General features: G+C 41.2%; 1 protein-coding gene across 1 annotated transcript in view; it reads right to left on the bottom strand.

The window, feature by feature from the left end:
• Positions 1-20,917, bottom strand: part of EEA1 (early endosome antigen 1) — a 1,728,461-nt gene that overhangs the window by 260,007 nt on the left and 1,447,537 nt on the right. Inside the window, exon 24 of the mRNA XM_044087190.1 lies at positions 16,143-16,328. Within this exon, the coding sequence (XP_043943125.1) occupies positions 16,143-16,328 (186 nt within the window). The remainder of the gene's footprint in view (positions 1-16,142; positions 16,329-20,917) is intronic.

Below are 20,917 nucleotides of genomic sequence, written 5' to 3'. Positions count from 1 at the left end.
TGGAAAACAGAAAATATATCCCTGGATATGTAATCAACACCTAAATTCTGATATGGGAATTTTGTATGATCCAAGTAACTATATATTACCCCTAATAAGAATAATCAACCATTGTATGGGGTAAGGCCAGCCTATAACCAAATGGGATAGGTTATTTCAAGCACAAAAAGGGAACTTAGCTAGGCTTAAATTGGCCCGCAAGGGCAGCTAGCCTAGTACTTGCCTATGAACCTATGGTAGGGAAGGCAGTCTCTAGCCTGCAGTCCAAATGTCTTATTGGCCTCATCCCTTTCTACTGCCTTTCCCTCTCTAGTTATTTGCTCCCAATACCTTGGTTCCTTTGATAGCTTTCTTCAGTAAATTCTAGCAACCTCGTCTATTTTCTGCACCCTATACTTAAAGGTCATCCCTCCATTCTCATTTTGGCTTAGTTCTTGGAATACTTTCTGGTACTTTATAAACATAATATTCTGTACGGTTATTATTATTATCACTATTATTATTATTCTCTTTAATGGTCTTCATTCAAAACCCTTCTCTCTCTCTCTCTGTTTTTGAAATACACCCCTGCTTCATCATCCCTTTCCATTTTGAATTATGATATTCTGCTTGTGTTATGTATATCAGCCTTAACTGTGTAGCTCTAAAATATTGCTTTAAATCGGGTAATTATAAATCACACTGTTTATCCCACTTAACTCTTGCCCTATTCCTCTCCCAGATAAATTCCTTAAACTCTAATTAATTGTCCACAACTTCTTTTCTGGTTGATAAAAACATGCCTGCTTGGTATACAAGACTAAAGGGCTAAAAACATTTTCACTGCCTGTATCTTACTATCCATATCCATAAACAACAGCTTCCAGTTTCTCAGTTTTTGTATTTTCTATTGTTTCATCTCTTCCCACATATTCTTAGTGCCACAACAGAATCCCTTTTAATCTAAACTCCTAAATGTTCATCTTATCATGTCCCCATAAATATGGGTATTGCGAACCATTTTTGAGTGTGTGTACATCATTCATGTATATAGCCTTTGTTTTATCTTTATTAATTGTATATCACAAAAAGACAAGAAACTGTCTCAAAATATTCCACAACCCTGAGATGCCATTTTCTGGATCCAACACTTACAAAATAATATAATATGAAAATAACGTTAGCTTTTCTTGATTTACATAGCAATTGTATCCTTGCATTTCTAAGTACATTATTTTCTTTGCCAATGACTCTAAATATAAAGCAAATAAAGGGAGAGGAGGACATCCCTTGGTTCCTCTGTTCAAACACAACTCATAAGACAGGAACCCCCTACCTTGGGGAAAAGTGTGTAAATTCTCTCAAGAGTTCCTACAACTGAATTCACATCTTCCATATCAAATATTTTCATAAATGTCTTCAGAAATCTAGCCTCTTTTGTTATATTTTCCCTTCTCACCCCCATACAGCTTTACTATTGCAATCAAGTTCCAGCCCCCACAGAGAGGTAATATTCTCTGCTGAAAGCTGATTATTTTTCCCCAAAATGTCTTGCGCTCCATAATACCAGTTTTTTGGTGGAATATAAATACATATCAGTAAACATCCTTGACCTTTGCTATCACAAATCTACCATTATTTGCCTTTTTTCCTCTTCTATTACTATTGGTGCCCCTCTAGCAATTAGAATAAGTATTCCCTTTTTCCTTTGTCCCTGATAGTCTGCTGAATATCCATCCTGAAATCCGTTACTTGCCAAATTCGCATCCTCATTTCTTTCCAAATGTGTCTATTGCAGCACTGTTACTTGCACTCTGCATTTCTTAATATAATTCAATTCTCTTTCCTTTTTGTCTATACCTGTTAAGGAAATTTTCATTCCAAGACTATGGATAGCATAGCCATTATGAAAAAAGCTGTTGTTCCCCCCTATTATACATGTCAGTTTTTTTGGAATGTGTATTTCCAACTTTTGTGTTACATGCACACACTAACATTTGGCAGGCTGTTATTTTTACAGTTGTTTCTTCTCATCGCAATGTGAACCTATGCCAAGACTTTTTGTGTTAATGAAAACTCTCAAAAAAAATAACTACATTTTCAGAACACCCACAATTGCTATTAACTTAGAACAAACACACAAAACTGTGTATATTTTTAATAAAGTTTAGCCCTCCAAACAGAACAATTTTCCCAGATCGACAGCTGCACCCACAGACATTATGCAACTTAAAGTGAAGGTTACCCATGCTAAAGCACATGATACAGCATGTGTTTCCACTTAACACTGATTGCTGCCTGTGCTTTCCTTATCTCTAGTCCCCCTCCAAATTGTGAAAACAGCTTGCTTTTGAAAAACATTAACTTTTAGCCCTAAGAAAAAAATGCACTGGCTATCTTTCAAGAAAGCTAAATTTTACACTGTTCTATTAAGTGCATCATTCCCTTCCATTAATTTTAAACTTTTATTATTCTCCGAATTGCTTGCCATCTTACCATAAAATTCTGCATTTTCCTCAGCAAAGAATGCTTAGAATTCTCAGGATTAATTGCTTGAAACTGCAGACAGTTCCCCTCAACTGGTCAGCAATGAATATTTTTAAATTTCACTCAGAAGAGAATTAACAGCTGCCTTCAAGTGCAGACTTCTTGAATCCTACTGAACATACAGTCTTTTGTAACATTGGTGGTATAGTGGTGAGCATTAGCTGTCTTTCAAGCAGTTGTCCCAGGTTTGATTCCTGGCCAGTACAAGAAATCTGTACATTTATCTGGCAGTTGACTTAAGACAATTAAGGAGCTGTTAACGAGAAGCAGACTCCAGAGAATCTTTCCTCAGGTAGATAAAAGGTAGAGGTGTGACGGGAAAGAAAGAGGTAAATGGAAGCATATTTTCTGGGAGTGCAATGAGTTGGTGGACTTTAAGGACTTCCTGCGGGATGCATTGTCGGAGATGCTGGGTGGGCAAATTGGTGTGACGAGGGAGATGATTTTTCTGACCTATGATACAGAACTGGAATTACCTAGACATGGTAAGGCCTTGCTATCTCTAATTATCGTGGCTGCCAAAAAAGCAATTACTAGAAAACGGAAATCAAAATTTAAACCAACTATATTAGAAGTAGTGAATATAGTAACAGAGACAAAACAACTGGAATTGAGATCTTTAAAAAAGGCAGGTGCAAACTACATAAAAAAATGGGAATTGTGGGAACAATACATATTGGGGAGGAATGCAGTTTAAAAGAAGGCAGGACTTAAATGAGCTCCGCAATGTTTGAAAACAACTGGGTAGATTATAGGTGAGGTATAATGTTTGCAAGTGGGTGTGTCAGTATGGTTTGTAATGTAAAATGCTTGCAACTAGGATTGTGTCTGTGTGGTTTGTTCTCACTTATATAAATGTATGATTTCTTATGCCGTAAATGATGGTTTAATAAAAATGTTTCTTGTTTAAAAAAAGGGGGGGGGGGCAAGAATTGAATAATTTATGTAATGTTGCTTAGGTTATATGATATATAGCAATATATGTGAAACATAATACTTGTTCATTTTAACTTAATACAGTTTGATTACTTTTATATAAATGTAAATGTGCCTATGACGCAAGTGATAATTCAATAAAGGTATTAAAAAAGGAGCTGTTAATGAGCTATTTCCTGTGGGTCCAGTTGTGCAAGGTTTGATTCCCTCAGCCTCCATTGCTTAACAGAGTGACTCTGAGCAAGTTACTTAACCAAACACCGCTCCCAGGCTGAGTCTGAAAAAGGTCCATGGGGATAAATATACTAACAAAAAAAGTTAAAATCCTTCCAGATCTAAGAAATTTGACATTGATCACGGCTTTCATCATTCTGACTTATATTTAAAGCCTACTTGCTTACAAAAAACATTCGTTTATACGTTAAGCCAAGAGCTCACCCTTGTAAAAATAAAAAAAATAAAAAATATCTTAATTCTAGATATAAAGCCACGGTGGTGCAGCGGTAGCGTTGTTGCCTCACAGCAAGAGGTTCTCCAGTTCAATTCTCAGCTGGAGTGCCTTCTGTGTGGAGTCTGCATGTCCTCCCCGCAGTCGAGTGGGGTTCGAAAGACATGCGTGAATGGGCGTGCCTTCGCTGAAGGTTGGGCGTCGGGCTGGCAACTCGGCGCCATAAAAATCTACTGCCAATCATTAGCGGACTGGAGTTCCGCTGTGGCAACCCCTAACCTGGAAAAGCCGAAAAGACAAACAACATCTTAATTCTACATATAATATAATCTGGACACTTTTACACTCCACCCCAGCATCCTATGATCACAGCATATTAAAATTAAACTTGCTTTTATCAATCTTTTGTTTTCGTCAAAATGTAAAGCCTATGTTTCTCACATGAAAAAAAATACTTGTTTAGTTTAACATATTTAACACACATAACAGTCACTGAAGGCTCCCCCATGTTTAAAATATCGAGTGCACATTACACAAAACTGATCATCTATAACATGCAGTTTATATCATGAAATGTTTTATATAAATACTAAAAAGAACAAAATGTATTAATTTACAGCTATTTTCCTTTTTTAGTGTCCGTCTGAACATTAACGACAAAGTGGGGTATATACTTTACAGTCCACCTACAAGTTTAACATCAACAAAAGTCCAGTCTTTCTCATCCACTTCTTGCAAATTCATATTTCACAAATATAATTGATGATTTTATAATTCCCCATTTATTCACTGATTTCATTGTTGCTGGTCTTCTCCTGTCACCTTTATCTCTCAACATCAGACTCTGGTTCAAGACCAACATCCTCCACATTCTTCTAGTCAACACTTGTACTTCTTTTTCTGTCTCTCAAACATTTTCAACTGGTACACTGGAAAATGTTTCACTGGTAAAGTCTCTCTATGAGCTTTATTGTCAGTAGAATGAGAAGCAGAGCCCCACTCTGTGGGCTCACTTTTTGATGGCTAAACATTTTGTCCTCCTTAGCCTGTTCTGCATCAAAAAATGCCTTTAATCCTCCAGGAAAAATATTCTGAAGACAGCTGGATACAGCAACTTAACTCACACCTGTCTCTTGACACTCCCTAATCAGTGGGATAAATCTGCTACTCTTCTGCCTGGTGTACAGTTAATAATCATTTCCCACACTCTGCTGTTGCCAATTTTTAAAACTATTTCCATCTACCACAATTTTGTCACTATCAACTCCCTCTGCTGGTATGACTGCATCTTTACTAATATATATATTGCCTTCTTTATCATGGTCAGATTTGGAGCATACACTCAATGTGCCCTTTCAATTAACAAATTCTGGTGTGGAACACCAGTCCAGGTGTTTATCTGTGCTTTAATAAAATTAATACACACTGTCCCTTTCAGTTTCATTGGTACAGCAGAAAATCACAGGTTTTCCCTGCTTGCTCTGTCTTCTAACTTTACCATTTTTGAAACAGTTCTTCTTGTGAAGTATCATACTTGGCCAGCCTTTTATTCATTTCATCTTCTGAGTTGTGCATTTTTATCAGTTCATCTGAATAGCTACTTGTATCTTTTCCAGCCTTTAGTTATTTGAGATGATATACTCCTTCAATGTTATTACATCTAAGTACAGGTGATTTATTTTCAGCTAAATTCCTGGAGGCCATCTCTTGTACCAGGGTTGAAACTTGAACTGCTTTTTGCTGAACAGCTGCATGATTCTTCCTAGCTAATTTTTTTTCCTTTACCTTTTCTGTTTGATTTTCTTTCAGGTTCTCTAAATGTCTACTTCGCTTGCATCCAGGCAGTGTACTAACTAGCCAGTAACTCTCTTCATTTTTGTCCATGGACAATTTGGCTGGTGACGTGCCAACTCAAGAAAAGGCATGTAGACTTTTCTAGGTGAAGAAGTCCTGAATAGATATGGCATAGTCTTCTGGCTGAATGTAGCATAAAGGGGAGAGGTGGGAACACTGTGAGCTATCCTTAAGTAGAACAAACAGTGCCTATGAAAGCCTGTGAGGGGGATTTGTTTCCTATGAGTAATGCACTTAACTTTAGAAACTGACAACTGCAGCCTTGATGCCCAAATATTCTGTTACAAACAAGCACAAAAAAAATACAATAATATTCCCCCCCCCCCCCAATGTAGCACTTTCCTGTAGTCCAAAAAACAAGTGAAACCACCAGACTGATGATGCTTAATCCTTGTAATGGCATATATACTTTCTCATAATACAACAAGAAATAACTAAAGATAATGTGGATGGGCACTGTTCATATACCAAAGACATGCTCCTTCCAAAAGGTAGGGCATTCACTAGGCCTAGAGGAGAAAGGATGAAAAGTACTGGGAGTTATGTCAAAAGTCATACCTTTCAGGCAGATGTCTTAAGTGTTATCACTATTATGACAGGGAACAATACAGCATACAGATTAGTTGTGCAAAATCTTACCATAGCCATAGATGTCCTTTTCCATGTTGCAGTATTCTCACTTGTGGGATCCTCCACCTCAGGTGACCCAAACATCTGGCTTCTATGCAAAAGCTTTAGCCTGGTTGCTGTCAGGTGCTTGGGATATCACATGCAGGGCCATAAACCATGGGTTATAAATGTGACATCTGCATGCACGGACCTCAGAACTGACTGCCAGCTGGGCAACAATTTAAGGATAAAGGATGCCATCCAGAAAAGGAAAATGTCATGAAGGGGGATAGGAGGGAGGGCAGGAATACTGCAACATGGAAGAGGACATCTATGGTTATGCTAAGATTTTATACAACTAATCCATGTCCTTCTATTCTGATGTTGCAGTATTCTCACTCATGGGAGAGTACCAAAGCTCAAGCAGAAGAAAGGGTGGGGAAAGAGGTAGCAGTCTCCAGGAAACCATGGAGGGTGGCTCTTGCAAATCCTGCTCTGGCTCTGGAGATGCTGTCCAACTTGTAATGCTTGGTGCAAGTATGTACAGAGGATCATGTGGCTGCCTCTAGAATGGTAGCCGTATCCAGACCCTTGAGGAAAGCCCCTGAAGAAGCCACTGCTCTAGAAGAATGCACTTTTACAGAGTAGGGTAAAAGTCTTTACCATGGAAAGAGTAACAGAAGGTAATAGTCTTGCAGATTCAGAAAGATATACGCTGTTTGGATACAGTTTTTCTCAAGGCCCTGGGTTGGAAAGATACAAAGAGCTGACACCTTCTAATGTTCTTAGTCTTGTCCAGATAAAATCCTAGTTGCCTGTGCACATCACGGGAGTGAAGCACTCTCTCACTGTCATTTTGTGGAGAAGGGAAAAAGGTGGGTAAGTGAATAGACTGGTTGAGGGACAGTTCATTGACCACTTTGAGCATGAAGGAGGGGTTGGTAGGAAGAGTTACCCTGTTTTTGTGGAACACAGTGTAGGTTGGCGAGACCATGAGTGCTTACAATTCAGAGACTCTCCCAGCTGAAGTAAGGGCTACTAATAAGACAGTCTTCCAGGTATATATCTGTAAAGAGGCAGAGGCTGCTGGTTCAAAGGGGGCAGTGGTAAGTTTTTCCAGTACACAGCTCAAGTCCCAAGGAGGGGGACTGGTTTTCTAGGTTGTCTGATATGGAGGACCCTCTTCAGAAAAAGTTTGACTTCCAACCTGGAAAGTAGGGGTGGATCCATAGGTAAGCAGGCTGAAATGGCACAGCTTTTAGAAGCTGACAAACACACACAGGCTAGGACTACAGGGACACCCACTTTAAAGGGGTCTAATTGCCTTTGAAGACATCAACTGGAGAACCTTTTCCATTTTGAAACATAGGATTGCCTGGTAGTGGGTTTCCTGGCCTCCTGCAGGATAAATAGCACATCCTCCATATAAAGATGTCTGAAAGGGATCAGGAGTTCATCACCCACAGGGTTAGGCTGAAGGTTTTCAGGTATGGATGAATGAGGGATACCTTCTGTTGCGTGAGTAGGTTCACCATGCGAGGCAACTTGTGGTGACTGCCCTTGGCAAGAGAGAGAAGTGGGGACCAATGCTGCCTTGGCCAATAAGGGGTCACTAGCAAAATTTTCGGCTTGTCCTTCTGGATTTTTAGCAGGACCTTCTGAATGAGGTAGAAGGGGGAGGAAGGCATAAAGGAACAGTCCCTTCCAAGAAAATGAAAATGCATCCACTCTCCAAGCAACTAGTGAGGAGGTTCTGCAGCATAAAACCAAAGTTGTCTGTTTTGAGTTGAGGCAAACAGATCTATTTGTGGAGTGACCCATTGGTGGACAATATCTAAGAACACATCTCTGTGTAACATCCACTCGTGATGTTGAGAGAAAGATCTGCTGATGGCACCTGCCCGATTGCTGTCTTGAGATGGAATGTGGACCGCCTGCAGTGTGACATTGTACTTGGGGGCCAGCTCCCATGAATGTGCTGCAACTCTGCACAGTAAGTAGGATCTGGCCCCCCCCCCCCCACTTGTTAATGTACCACATCACAGTTGTGTTGTCTGTGAAGATTTAGATGGGGGCCTGCCTGAATCAAAGGAAGGAAGGACTTTAGAGCTAGAAGGAGGGCAGTCATTTCCCTCACACTGATGCGCTTTCTCTGGAAGGAGGGCTCCCATTGAGCCTGAACCTTGAGACCACTCATAGCAGCCCCCACTCTAGATCCGAGGCATCTGTGTGCATAAATTGCACTGGTTTGGTGGGTTGCAGAGGAAGCCGCGGATTCTGGTTTATATGATGATCCACCACCTCAACTCTATCTTTAGGCACGGTAGGAAGGGCACCTGGAATTCCAAAGGGTGATTGTGTTGGGACCAGGCATTTTTCAAGTTCCACTGGAACTTACTCATGTGCAGCCTTGGCCAGGGGCAACATGGGAACAGTAGCTGCCATGAGGCCTAGAAGATGGAGGAATTGCCTGATCGAGATGTGGTTGACAAGAAGTAAGACCTGGAAGAAACTGCTTAGGGAGGAGATTTTGTCTTCAGGAAGGACAGCCTTCATCAGGTCTGTCTGTATTCTGCAGCCCAAGAAGCTTAGGTCTTGGGCTGGAGTAAGGGAGGGTTCTGACAGGTTGAGAATAAACCCCAGACTCTGGAGAAGGGACATAATGAATTTTAAGTGAGTTCTGAGAGTAATTGCCTCTTCTGCTAGAATGAGGAGGTCGTCCAGGTAAGGGTAGATTTGAATTTCTTTTGTTCTTCAGTGGACTACTGCTGGGGCAAGACACTTTGTGAAGACCCTTGGTCCAGTAGATAAGCCATGCGGAAGGAGGGAACCTGCAGAAAAGGATTTAACAGGGACAGGTCCAGGATAGGCCTCCAAGGGCTATCCTTTTTGGGGACCAGAAAAAGCCTGGAGTAGAACCCCTGCCCTTTCTTGGCCTGTGGGAACCCTTTCTATGGTCCCCTGTGAAAGCAGATATAGGATTATCTGGGGTATTAGATGGAGCTGGTTTTTGGGTAGGAAGGTTATGGCAGAAGGGATGAGGAGGGGATTTGCCTGGATTGTCTATCTGGAGCCACTGCAAATGACAGCTGGGTCTGCCATGGGTGGTTTGATGAGGTACTTGTGGTCATCAGGGACTTTGTAAAACCTATCTGGTCTTTTAGGATTTAGAGGCTGTGATTCAGAGGTCTTGGAGACTGAAGTAAAAGCATCTAGGTAAGCTGAAATTACAGGGGGGATAGAAGAGGGAGAGGGGGAGTTCATCTGTAGGTGTTCAAAATATCTCTTTTGCACCTCAGCCATCTGAGTGACATTCCACTTGAAGTATTCCCTCATTTTGGAGATAGTTTCCCCAAAGTTAATATCTTCAGGTGGGGAGTCTCCTTCCAAGGAGTCCTCGCCTGGGGAGCAGTACTCCAGAGGAGAAGCTAGTTGGGAGGTGTATGTAAGACATTCATCAGAGGAAGAGGAATCTTTCTCCTGAAAATGAGCAGGTGGGACAGAGGTAACTGAAGTTGGCCTAGGGCTGAGGGTAGGCAAGGCTGGAGCAAGTGAAGCTGTGGTCCTAAGGGCCATAAAGGCCTGAGCCAAGGACCGGGAAAAGGTTTGCCAGTCTGGCTGTTCTTCAGCAGTGGAAGACAATTATGTTGTTTTGTGTTTCCTTTTTAGAGGAGTAGTCTTTGCGACTGTTTGTGAAGGAGAAGGCCCAGGATCAGGCGTCAGGCCTGTGGGACTAGAGCCTAGTTCTGACACCATAAGCGGCCATCCTGAGAAGCCCGGTTCCCCCTCGATATCAGCCGGAGCCGTGGACGTGCCTACTGGAGATTCAAGGGCAGCTTCCATCAAGGTACCCGCTGAAATCACCAGTTCAGCCGGATGTCCTTCAGCCCCTAAACTGGTAGCTGGCGGGACGTCTGACATCAGAGGGGCAAGTTGGCCTTCTTTTTAGGAGGTTCTACCTTGACGGCCGAATTGGGTTCCAGGCCTAGGGCTAAATGCTTGAGTCGTTGGTTTTCCACAAATAGTTTCTGGGCTGTCCGACTGCGTAGGGTTTTTGGAATGAATGACTGATAAATGCTACAGGTCATTTGGTCGTGGGATTGGCCTAAGCAGCACAAACAAAACTCATGGGAATCCTTGTGTGAGATGTGACGGCTGCACTTACATTTCCCCCTTCTAGATGACACTGGCTATATAAAAGAGCAACAGCAATCCAAGCCAAAGTAAAAATAAGAAAAAATCCCCAATGGGGTACTTATCTGAAGACGTCTTTTGTAGCGTGGAGCGAAGCCGACTGTGGCAGAGAAGTTCTGTGGTCCGTGCGTGTAGATGTCACATTTATGGGCCATGGTTTATGGCGCTGCGTGTGACATCCCATGCACCTGACAGCAACCAGACTAAAGCTTTTACATAGGAGAAGGACGTTTGGGTTGCCTGAGGTGGAGGACCCTACAAGTGAGAATACTGCAACATGAGAATAGGACATATCCCTGATTCTTCTCTCTTTGTTAAAAACAAAAATAACTTACAGACCTTCCTCACCCCATTTCAGCATTTCATTATACAAAATATTTCCACCATCCATCACCATTTGTAAATCTTTAATAATAAATTCTTTGCCAAAAATACATAAACTGTCCACTATCTCAGACACATCAGACCAATTTCAGTTGGTTTTACCTTAGGAAAATATTACAGAAACCAACCTGCTCTCAGATGTCCAATTCTCTACACTGTACCTCCTCCTGTCCAGACACTAACACAGTTTCAGGAATAGGAGAAGTACTACGATTGCCATCTGGTCTTTTTCTTCTGATGGCATCGAAATCAAAGTGGAAATTTCATCAATGGTGTTCTTGTGGACCTCACCAAAGTATCTGATCTGGCAGATCCACAGCATAACATTTCTAACAACCTCTCAGCCATGGGCAACAGGCTGGCTTGAAAACTTTACATCTGAGAGAAACATCCAAGTCATGTATGACCCTCCCCCTTCTGGACAAGCCTTCTTTAATTAAAGGGGTTCCCCAAAGGTCAGTCCCCTCCTCAGTCTGTTTTTCCATATTTATTAACAAATCTCCTACTGACCTTGCCAAAGAGTCTTGTATACGGATACCATGGCTAGTTACAGATCAGATACCTCTCCTGCAACAACTAAAAAGCTACAAGAACAGGATCTTGCCCAAGCTGACATTTGGCTAAACCACAGACATTTTTTATTTACTTGTTTTTGCCCCCACTGTGTGCTGACCATTAACTCCTTTCTCAGGCAACTGGCTCATTCATTCCCTCTTCATCAGGGAGTAAGACCCAGCCAAGAGGTGACATCTGTGAGGTGGTTATTAGAGTATTTTCATTTATTTCAGGAAACAAATTGCCTAGAACAAAGTTACAGATATGTTAAAATAAGATGCACAATAACTTACAAAAAATAATCAACATCTGGTAAAAAATATATTTGATATTTTAATCACAGAGCTCTTGCCCCTTAGACAGACTTTCACTTATTACTGAGACAAACATCCAAGTCATGTTAATAACTCTGCCCTCTGCTGGCTGATTTGCACATTGGCTGATGTGATCACCCTTGCAATTTTCCCCAGACAATAGATTGATATGCACTCTCCCATGCATGCCAACCCCAGGAAGCTGAACATACTTAGAGGACTACTAACAAAGCAGTTTGGCAATAGCTGAGCATGTGTTCCTGGACCAAATGATGTATGCCCTCATCCTCCTGCCTACACAAGACCTGCATCACAGAGATTCTTTTAGAAGTAATGACCATCAGTAATTGGGTTTCCAAGAAATAAATTTCAAAGCTGCTGAGATAGCTTGTGGGAAGGGGTCAATTTCCCAAGCCAAGCAGAGATGCCCTATGGATATCTTAAGATAGAGTACCCTCTTTGTCAGGAACTGTTTGACTGACAAATGTGATGACAAAGGGGGTATGCACTGAGGTACAATGCTGACAAGTGGACCTTAACAGAGGCATAAAACAAGCACTTCTCAAAATCTTTTCGAAATATTTAAGATTGAGATGTGAAGACTTACTTGTTAGCTCACTTGGTTAATAGTACACCATACTAAGAACCATTTTTTTTATTAAAATAAGCAGCCCTGTGATGGGTCTGCTGACTTCTTCAAGAATAAAAATCACACTTGGAAAAAAAAAAAAATATATATATATATAGATATATATATATATATATGGGTCTACTTTCATAGACCGAACGTACGAATCACCGACACACATTTTCCCCACCCCAAACAACCGACAACACACCACACCGACAACTCAACATACTGAACACCAAAACACCGACACAAAAAACGCCAAATACACATTGCACACAACAACATATCCACTAACCTTAACCTAAACCCTAACCATAACGTCCGACACTACCGCACTTACCCAACCCGCACCCTAACCCTAACTCACTTAACACACCCCTAAATCTCAACACAGTCACTATCGCACACTCACCCTACCTGCACCCTAACCCTAACTCACTTAACACACCCCTAAACCCCAACACCGTCACTATCGCACACTCACCCTACCTGCACCCTAACCCTAACTCACTTAACACACCCTAAAACATTCAGCCCATCACTATCGCACACTCACTCCACCCGCATTCTAACCCTAACACACTTAACACTACCCTACACAGTTCTGCGTCACTTCCACACACTTACCTCACCGGAACCCTTAGTCCGACACCACCGCACACTCACATTTTCCACACACTATCCTAAAATCCCTCAGTATCGTACACTTACCTGTCCGCTCCCCAATACTACACCTGTCACTTTCGCACACTTACCGTATCGCGCTCACACGCTGCCGTTGTCGGTCTCTCAGCCGTCGGGATATCGCGTTTTCGGTAACCTACCTGTTCGGTCGTTCCGTCTCGGTCTTCCGGGTGTCGGTAAAGTGGCGCTTCGGTCTATGAAAGTAGACCCATATATATATATATATATATATATATATATATATATATATATATATATATATACATTTTTAAATTTATTTTTTCTTTCAATTATAATCTTCACATGTAGTTGTTTATTTCTATTGTTTGCTATTATTGTTTGTAATACTTGTTTTCTCGTACTGTAATCATATATTGTATTTTCTGGAGCTTTTCTCCTCGGGTCTCCACTGAAAAATGGGACAAAATCCCAGTTGGACTAACCCAGTTAACAAATGTCAATAAATAAATAAATATAAAAAAGGTTATGCTTCGATAACCACATCGCCACAACAGTCAGGAAATCCTTCTATGTGGCACACCTCATCGCTAAGGGCTTTTCATCCAGAAAAAAGGAGGTCATTGTCCCACTGAATTCATCCCTCATTAGACCCATTATAGAATACAATGCCCCATTTGGTATGTACCTCTCAAGATATCTGCAACAACTAGAAAGGCCGCAGAAATACCTCACTAAAAGAATCACAGGCCTAAAGCAGATGCCGTATGCTGACTGTCTAAAATAACTCCACCTATACTCTATCGCATATTGTCTACTCAGAGGCGATCTCTGCTTAACATACAAGGCCATGTCAAACCCAGAGCTGTTGGACTTGCTACACTTAAAGAAATCCCAATCCCTCAGAGAGACACGCTCCAGGGACCTAAACCTTGTCATCACAATGAACAAAACATGATGAAGGGATAGGTTCCTGACCCAGAGACTCCCCAGACTCTGAAACAGACTGCCCATACATGTCAAGCAGAGCGCCTCTTTGGCCCTCTTCAAAAGGAACCTTGATGATTGGATGGGAGATAGGAAATTCACCCCGGGGATCATGTTAGTTGCCCTGCTAGACAGGGGTCCAGGGAAGTAAATACTGTGGGAAGAAATAGCCAGGGAATTGTTATGGTTAGGCTTGTATAGGCCCTAGGGCAGATAGCCTAGTACCAACCTATGATACCAAGCCAAAAATAAAATCCATGAGCCAGCTGCTTTGCTGTGTTGACAGGGTACCATGGGATAGAAAAGTCAGTAGTCCCTCTAAACTGATTTGATCTAGGTGGGAAAACCCAGACTGCTTTGGCTGGGGGTGGACATAAAAGATGGGCCTTTACCTCTCTTCTGGTTGTAAGCACTGCTTCTAGAAGTACTGGGATGGGCAGAAAAATTTAGTTACCAGGGAATGGAGACAACATTACTGCCTAAGTTCCTTTGCAAGAGTATGTGGATCTAAACTTCCTCACTTGATTGTCAGGTTATAAAATCCATCTCTGGGACCCTTCACTTCTCAATTACCATATAAAGACTTTCCTCTCCACTTGCCATTGCTGAAAGACCTGCCCAAGTGGTCCACCAGGGGCTTCTGGTCTGGGGAAATGCAAGTCGGTCATAGAAGCAAACACTGCCCCAAAGCTAATTCCCATATGAAAAGAACAACCACGTAAATTTTAGTAAAACAGTCCACTGGTGCAGTGGGACTTTAAGAGCCACATCAAAATTTCCCAAATTCTACTCATGTACAAAATGTACATTACCTTACTAAGTCATTGCTAGCACATAACTTCTATCCAGGGTTTCTGCACCAGAACACAGGATCATAGGAAGTCACTAAGCTAATAGCTCGAAGTCCCTTACAAGCCTAGCCAACTTTTGCCCTTATTTCCACAAACAGCACTAACTGCCCAAATTATAGCCAAGGAGTCTTCCAAAACAGCCTTACTGCCACACCTCGCACTGCACAGAAACTGTCACCTGCTCCAGAAAAACTACTCTTAACCAGCACTGCACCTGGCTCCCAATTCAATGACCTGCAGTCAAGTCATGTTTCACTCCATTATTCAGCACCATTTTTAATCAGGACTCCAAAGAAGAACATTCTACTTAATCATTCTTTTTTTATTAGAAACAGCACAGAGAAGTATTGCAATGGTGGCAAAGCAGTTAACACTGCTTTTGACATACTGCTAAATACAATCAACTACCATCTGGCAAAAAAAATGTCTTTTTTTTCTACTCTGCTGAAAGAATTCCTGCTCCATATACTTCAAAACTTACAGCAGAAAAAAAAAATATTATGTTAGCGCTTTCACGGTATTCACCGCTTCATCAGACATACATTCTCTTAAAAAAACAGAAGCATTTTAAAACCATACCAATTAATGACATCACAAAGTATGATGAAACACTGAACTGTTATTTTTAAGATGGTGTTTTTAAAAAATTTTTTAAGTGCTTGACAATGTGTCTTTAATTTAATTGATTTGTGATGTCATTAATTGGTATGGTTTTAAAATGCTTCTATTTTTTAAGAGAATGTATGTCTGATGAAGCGGTGAATACCGTGAAAGTGCTAACATACATTTTATTTTTATTTTTCCTGCTGTGAGTAACTGAGGCTGTTTCTTATTTATTTTCCACTGTTTTGCTGCTGTTGGTTACGCTGCAAGTGTAAGATGTTTTCTTTTTCATTTACTTCAAAACTTCCTGCCTCTTGCACAAAGGAACAAGTTATTATTTTAATTCAGAAAATAGAAAGAGCAGAAGTGTGTATGTGAGAAAAGGAAATGAATTATGCCACAGAGAATTTAGGTTTCACTAACATTGTAAGTCTCAAAAAAACATTGAGACTAAATCATAAAATACCCACAACAGTTTACAAAATGTACACAATTTTGGACAATACAAAACAGCCTGTTACCTGGTGTCAAAGTAAAAAAAAAAAAAATTTCATGCTGGAATCACATACTGGAAAATAGTACCAAAAAGAAGTACACCAGGAAATTACCTTCTCTTTCTGAGACTGTTCTGAAGCCGTCACATGAAGTTTAATCTGCTCTTCTTTTTCCAGCATATTCTGTTCCAGTGCTGTTTTTGCAGCCTTCATTTCTTGGATCAGCTGGTTATGGCTGCTAATTTGGTTTCGACTGGACACCAGATCTTCCTGAGCCAAGGTCAGTTTTTCTTCTGTGCTCTGTTAAAAAAAAAAAAAAATCATCAGTTGTGTACCTTGCTCATCCCTAGTGCACATATACATTTAAATTCCTGATATAAAACTACATCTATCATGAACAAAGTCCTACAAACTTTCAGCCACTTGCTTATTTTGAGAGGTGGCAACTGTATAAATCTCTCATCACTACCTCCCAAGGAAAATATCAGTGACCCACTAAAGGTCATGCAGAGTGAATCACCTAGGAAATGGTTCAGACCTTGCAATTTTCCCATCTGTCATGGCTATGTAAAATGAAATATTCTCAAGAAACATAGTTAAATGAGAAAATGTTACACAAAAAGATATTTTAAAGGATCTCAGGCATTAGATCACCAAACAAGAACGGCTTCAACCAAGTGACATAATTCTAAGATAGTTTTCATTTGTGCCTACACAGACATACCAAGGCAGATGTTATCAGTAGTGTAAATATGCTGCCAATGTTTTGGAAAAGTAAAATGAAAAGACAATGGCTTGAGTAAGATGAAAGATGCATCAGATGGCCAATACTTAGCAGTATACCAAATTAAAACAAGTGCACCCAGTGATGAATGCTGAACAAACTGGTCGTAAACTGCAGCAAAACAGTAGGAGAGAAAGAGAGAAATATGATACAGTTGTATCATATAAGCCATAAGGTAACAACGAATTACAAAGAGTAACTTTGTTAAAGCATGTAGCATGCATGACGCTCAGCTATGTAAAATACTTCCCACAGAAACTACTGTAACTGCAAATCATAACCTTTAGTGCTTAGCCATTTCCTGTTTTTCTCTTGATCTGACATTTTTTCACAGCTGTCCTTTTCTTTGCAAGAACATTTTTTTTTAAAACATCTTTAACAGGACATTTCTTTTAAAATGCTACATAGGTAGACACACAGTAACAGAAAAGAAAACATGCAAGGGCAATATTGGTGTAATAACTCCCAATGTAAGCAATCAGGTGGTATGAAACTTCCATACAAGACTGATACTGGCTGATGTTCTCTCTGGTTCTTTGAGGAAAAGTCCTTGCTGAGGAAAGTGGCTGTGGAGCACAAGTACAGTGTGGATGTCAAGTATACAACATAAGCAACCAGCCATGATCCAAGAAACATTTGCTTGCACAACCAGAAAATAAAACTAGAATCGTAACTATGTACATGCCCTATATAGAAGGAAGGAAAAAAGGGTAGCTTTACTGCTGCACTGATCTGTCCTCAAAGATCTACTGTTAAGGCCATTTTTCACTTCTTGAGGGAGTGGCTCAATGTAACAGTAGAACTTAACATCTGGGTAGATTCCCAAGCAGTACAAAGTACCCCTCCGAAGCAGACAGCTACAAAGTCATAAGCATCAAAATACTGCTACTTAATGTCATGCTACTTAATGTCATGTCCAAAACTAACTTCATTGCAGTGTTTGATGAGGATGATGTGGTCACTGTGTAATCCACAGTTTATTACTTACTTGCAGCAGAAACATTGCAAATAGATGCATAAGTGGTTGTTGCAGAATATAATTAAAGTACCTTGTATAGACCGCAGACGTTTTGGAAATACGACTCCTTATGTAGCAGTAACTTCCTGTATGAATACTCATACTGAAAAAAATTGTTTTAGTACGTTGTGCAGAAAAATAAGAAGTTATATATTCACCATACTGTTACATGTTTGTTGTCCATTTCGCCTTCATTCATTGCTGGATGGGTTCAGAACAGAGAATCAGTTCTGACTTGGCCTATACTAAAGCTCAAGAGCTTCCACTGGCTCGAGGATATACCCTATCCCATCATGCTTAGGGAAGAATACCCAGATCTTATTTGCAAATACTAAACTAGTAGCACCTACATATAACCATTTCCAAAAACAAAGAACTAAGGAAGAAATTCAGAGAAAATGCATTTCCAATTTGTAAGAACCTCTCAATCCTCCAGGAGTGAAGGCTGGGGGAAGGAGGGTGGGACGCAAGAATGAAGGTGAGATGGACAACAAACATGGAACGTTATGGTGAGTACATAACTTCTTAATGTTATGTTGTCCTATCTCATCTTCATTCATTGTTGGATGGGACAGTGCCCCTAGCACCTTCTTTCTTGGGTGGCTCAAAGGAAAATACTCTTCAGAACTGTGGACCCAAAGAAGGCCATGTTCCTGGAGGCCAAATCAACTTTGTAATGAGTAATAAAGGTATGAGGCCTTACCCATGTTGCTGCAGCACAAACTGAATCCATGGGTAGCCTAGCCTGAAAAGCCGAAGAGGTAGCTATGGCTCTTGTAGAATGACCTTTAATTTTTCCCGGAAGTTCTTTACCCTGAGATGTGTACGAGAAGTTTATACAATCAGTAAGCCCTTTGGAAAGCATGACCTTAGATATTGGGGCACCCTTCTTTTTATCTGAGAAAGATACAAACAGTTGATCTGATTTTCTTAATTCCTTCGTTCTGTTAGACAGAAATGTAATTGCCTGTGTACATCCAGTTGATGTAATCTATATTCTGCCTTGTTGCCCTAGTTTGGGAAAAAACAGGCAAGTCAATGGATTGATTTAAATTTGCTTCGGAACATACCTTGGGTAGGAATGAAGGATTGGTTCTCAGGGACACACTATCTTTGTGGAAAATCAAGTATGGGGGATGTATTGATAATGCTTGGAGTTCTGATACCCTTCTGGCAGACGTGATGGCTACTAAGAAGGTTGTTTTCCACGTTAGGAACTTTAGATGACAAGATGATGTAGGTTCAAAGGGAGGAAAGATCAAAGTGGACAATACCAAGTTGAGGTTCCAGGCAGCTGGTGGTTCTTTCACTGGAGGCTGGTGGTTCTTTCACTGGAGGCCTTAGCAAAAAGGTACCTTTCAGAAAAGCCTTGCAGAGCCTATGGGACATGATTTTGAACCCCATTTCTCCAATATGGTAGTTCAAAAATAGCTCATTCAATTTGAATATAAGCCACTGCTGCACCTTTGTTGAAAGGTTTTGCTAGGAAATCTAAAACTGATGTTACGGGGGCCGTGGAAGGATCAATGTGATTACTGAGTGCCCAACAGGAAAACCTTTTCCATTTGCTAGCATAAAGCTTTCTGGTTGTAGCCTTATGGGATGAAATCAGAATATGTTCCACAGCAGGGGAAATATCTGGAAGCCCGGCTAGGAGTGGAAGTGGAGCAGCCAAGCTGTCAGTTTGAGGCTTTGAATCAATGGATGGAGCATCCTTAATGGACAAGTCAGGATGTCTGGAACTAGGTCCAAAATCCACGGCTCCTCTTGTAGATGGGGCCACAGAAAGGGGAACCAAATCTGATGAGGACAGTATGGGGCAATGAGTATTAAACTGCTTCTCAATGTGTTGGCTTTCTGAAGGACTTTGGGAATTAAAGGAAAAGGAGGGAAGGCATAGAGAAGACATGGGGGCCAATCGTGTACAAGTGTGTCCCCTGATGACTCCCCAGAGGGGGGATCAGGGCAAAGTAGCCGTTACATTTGGCATTCGTGGATGTGGCAAGGCTGGCCTCACTTGCAGAAAATGTGCTGTTTTAGGGACCACTCGTGAGGCATTAGAATAGCTCTGCTGAGTTTGTCTGCCATCCTCTTTGGATTTCCACAGGATGTGCGTTGCTATCAGAAAGCGTTGGGAAGAGACTTCCCACTGCCATACTCTTTGAACCTCTTGCCATAGGGGGTAAGAACTGGTTCCTCCTTGTTTGTTTATATACCACACCAGTGACATGTTGTCTGTCTGGATTGCAATTGTTCCTAGTGGAAGGGAGTCCTGGAATGCCTGCAACACCAAAAGCACAGCTCTCATCTCTACGACATTGATATGCAAGTGATTTTTGAATTCCTGCCAAACTCCTTGGACAGTCTTCTCCAGATAATGCCCCCCCCCCACCCTATCTGGGAAGTGTCCGTGGTCACTGTAGCTATTGGTTGCAGGAAGATGAATGGTCTGCCCAAATCCACCTGGGTAGAGTGAAGCCACCAGTACAGATCCCTCCTGCAGGATTCCGTTATGATAATCTTGTGAGACATGGGTAACTCCTGCATGCATTGGGTGAAAAGTAGCCACTGGAGAATCCTCATGTGCAGATGAGCAAGGGGTACCACAGTTATAGCTGCTGCTATGGTACCTAAAACCTTCGCTTGTACTTTTTTCCTTGTTAAGAGTTTTTTGACATGTTGACGTAAGGTTTGTATCCTGTCAGGAGAAAGTTTGGCTACTATTTCTCTTGTGTTTAAGTCTGCTCCTATAAACACAACATGTTGTGATGTCAACAGGCAGACTTTTCAAAGTTTATCATGATGCCCAGCTGAGAGCAAAACGGATGGTGGTGTCTCTTGCTCTGGTTAGTAGATGCTCGGTGGTGGCGGTTAGGAGCCAATTGTCCAAGTACGGAAACACCTGGAATCCTAAAGCCTCAAGTAAACCGTGACTACTGCCATGCATTTGGTGAACACTCTGGGGGCTGTAGTGAGACCAAAGGGCAGAGACCAAAATTGGTAATGACTGGCTCCCAGCCGAAAGTGTAGATGACTTCTGGATTGCCTGTCCATCTTTATGTGGTAGTACGCATCCTGGAGATCTAT

The sequence above is a fragment of the Protopterus annectens genome, chromosome 11.part0 (assembly GCF_019279795.1).
Source record: "Protopterus annectens isolate FY-2018-M chromosome 11.part0, PAN1.0, whole genome shotgun sequence".
NCBI classification, from domain to species: Eukaryota; Metazoa; Chordata; order Ceratodontiformes; family Protopteridae; genus Protopterus; species Protopterus annectens.
Note: the sequence above shows the minus strand (reverse complement) of the source record. Positions and strands in the feature narration are given on the sequence as shown.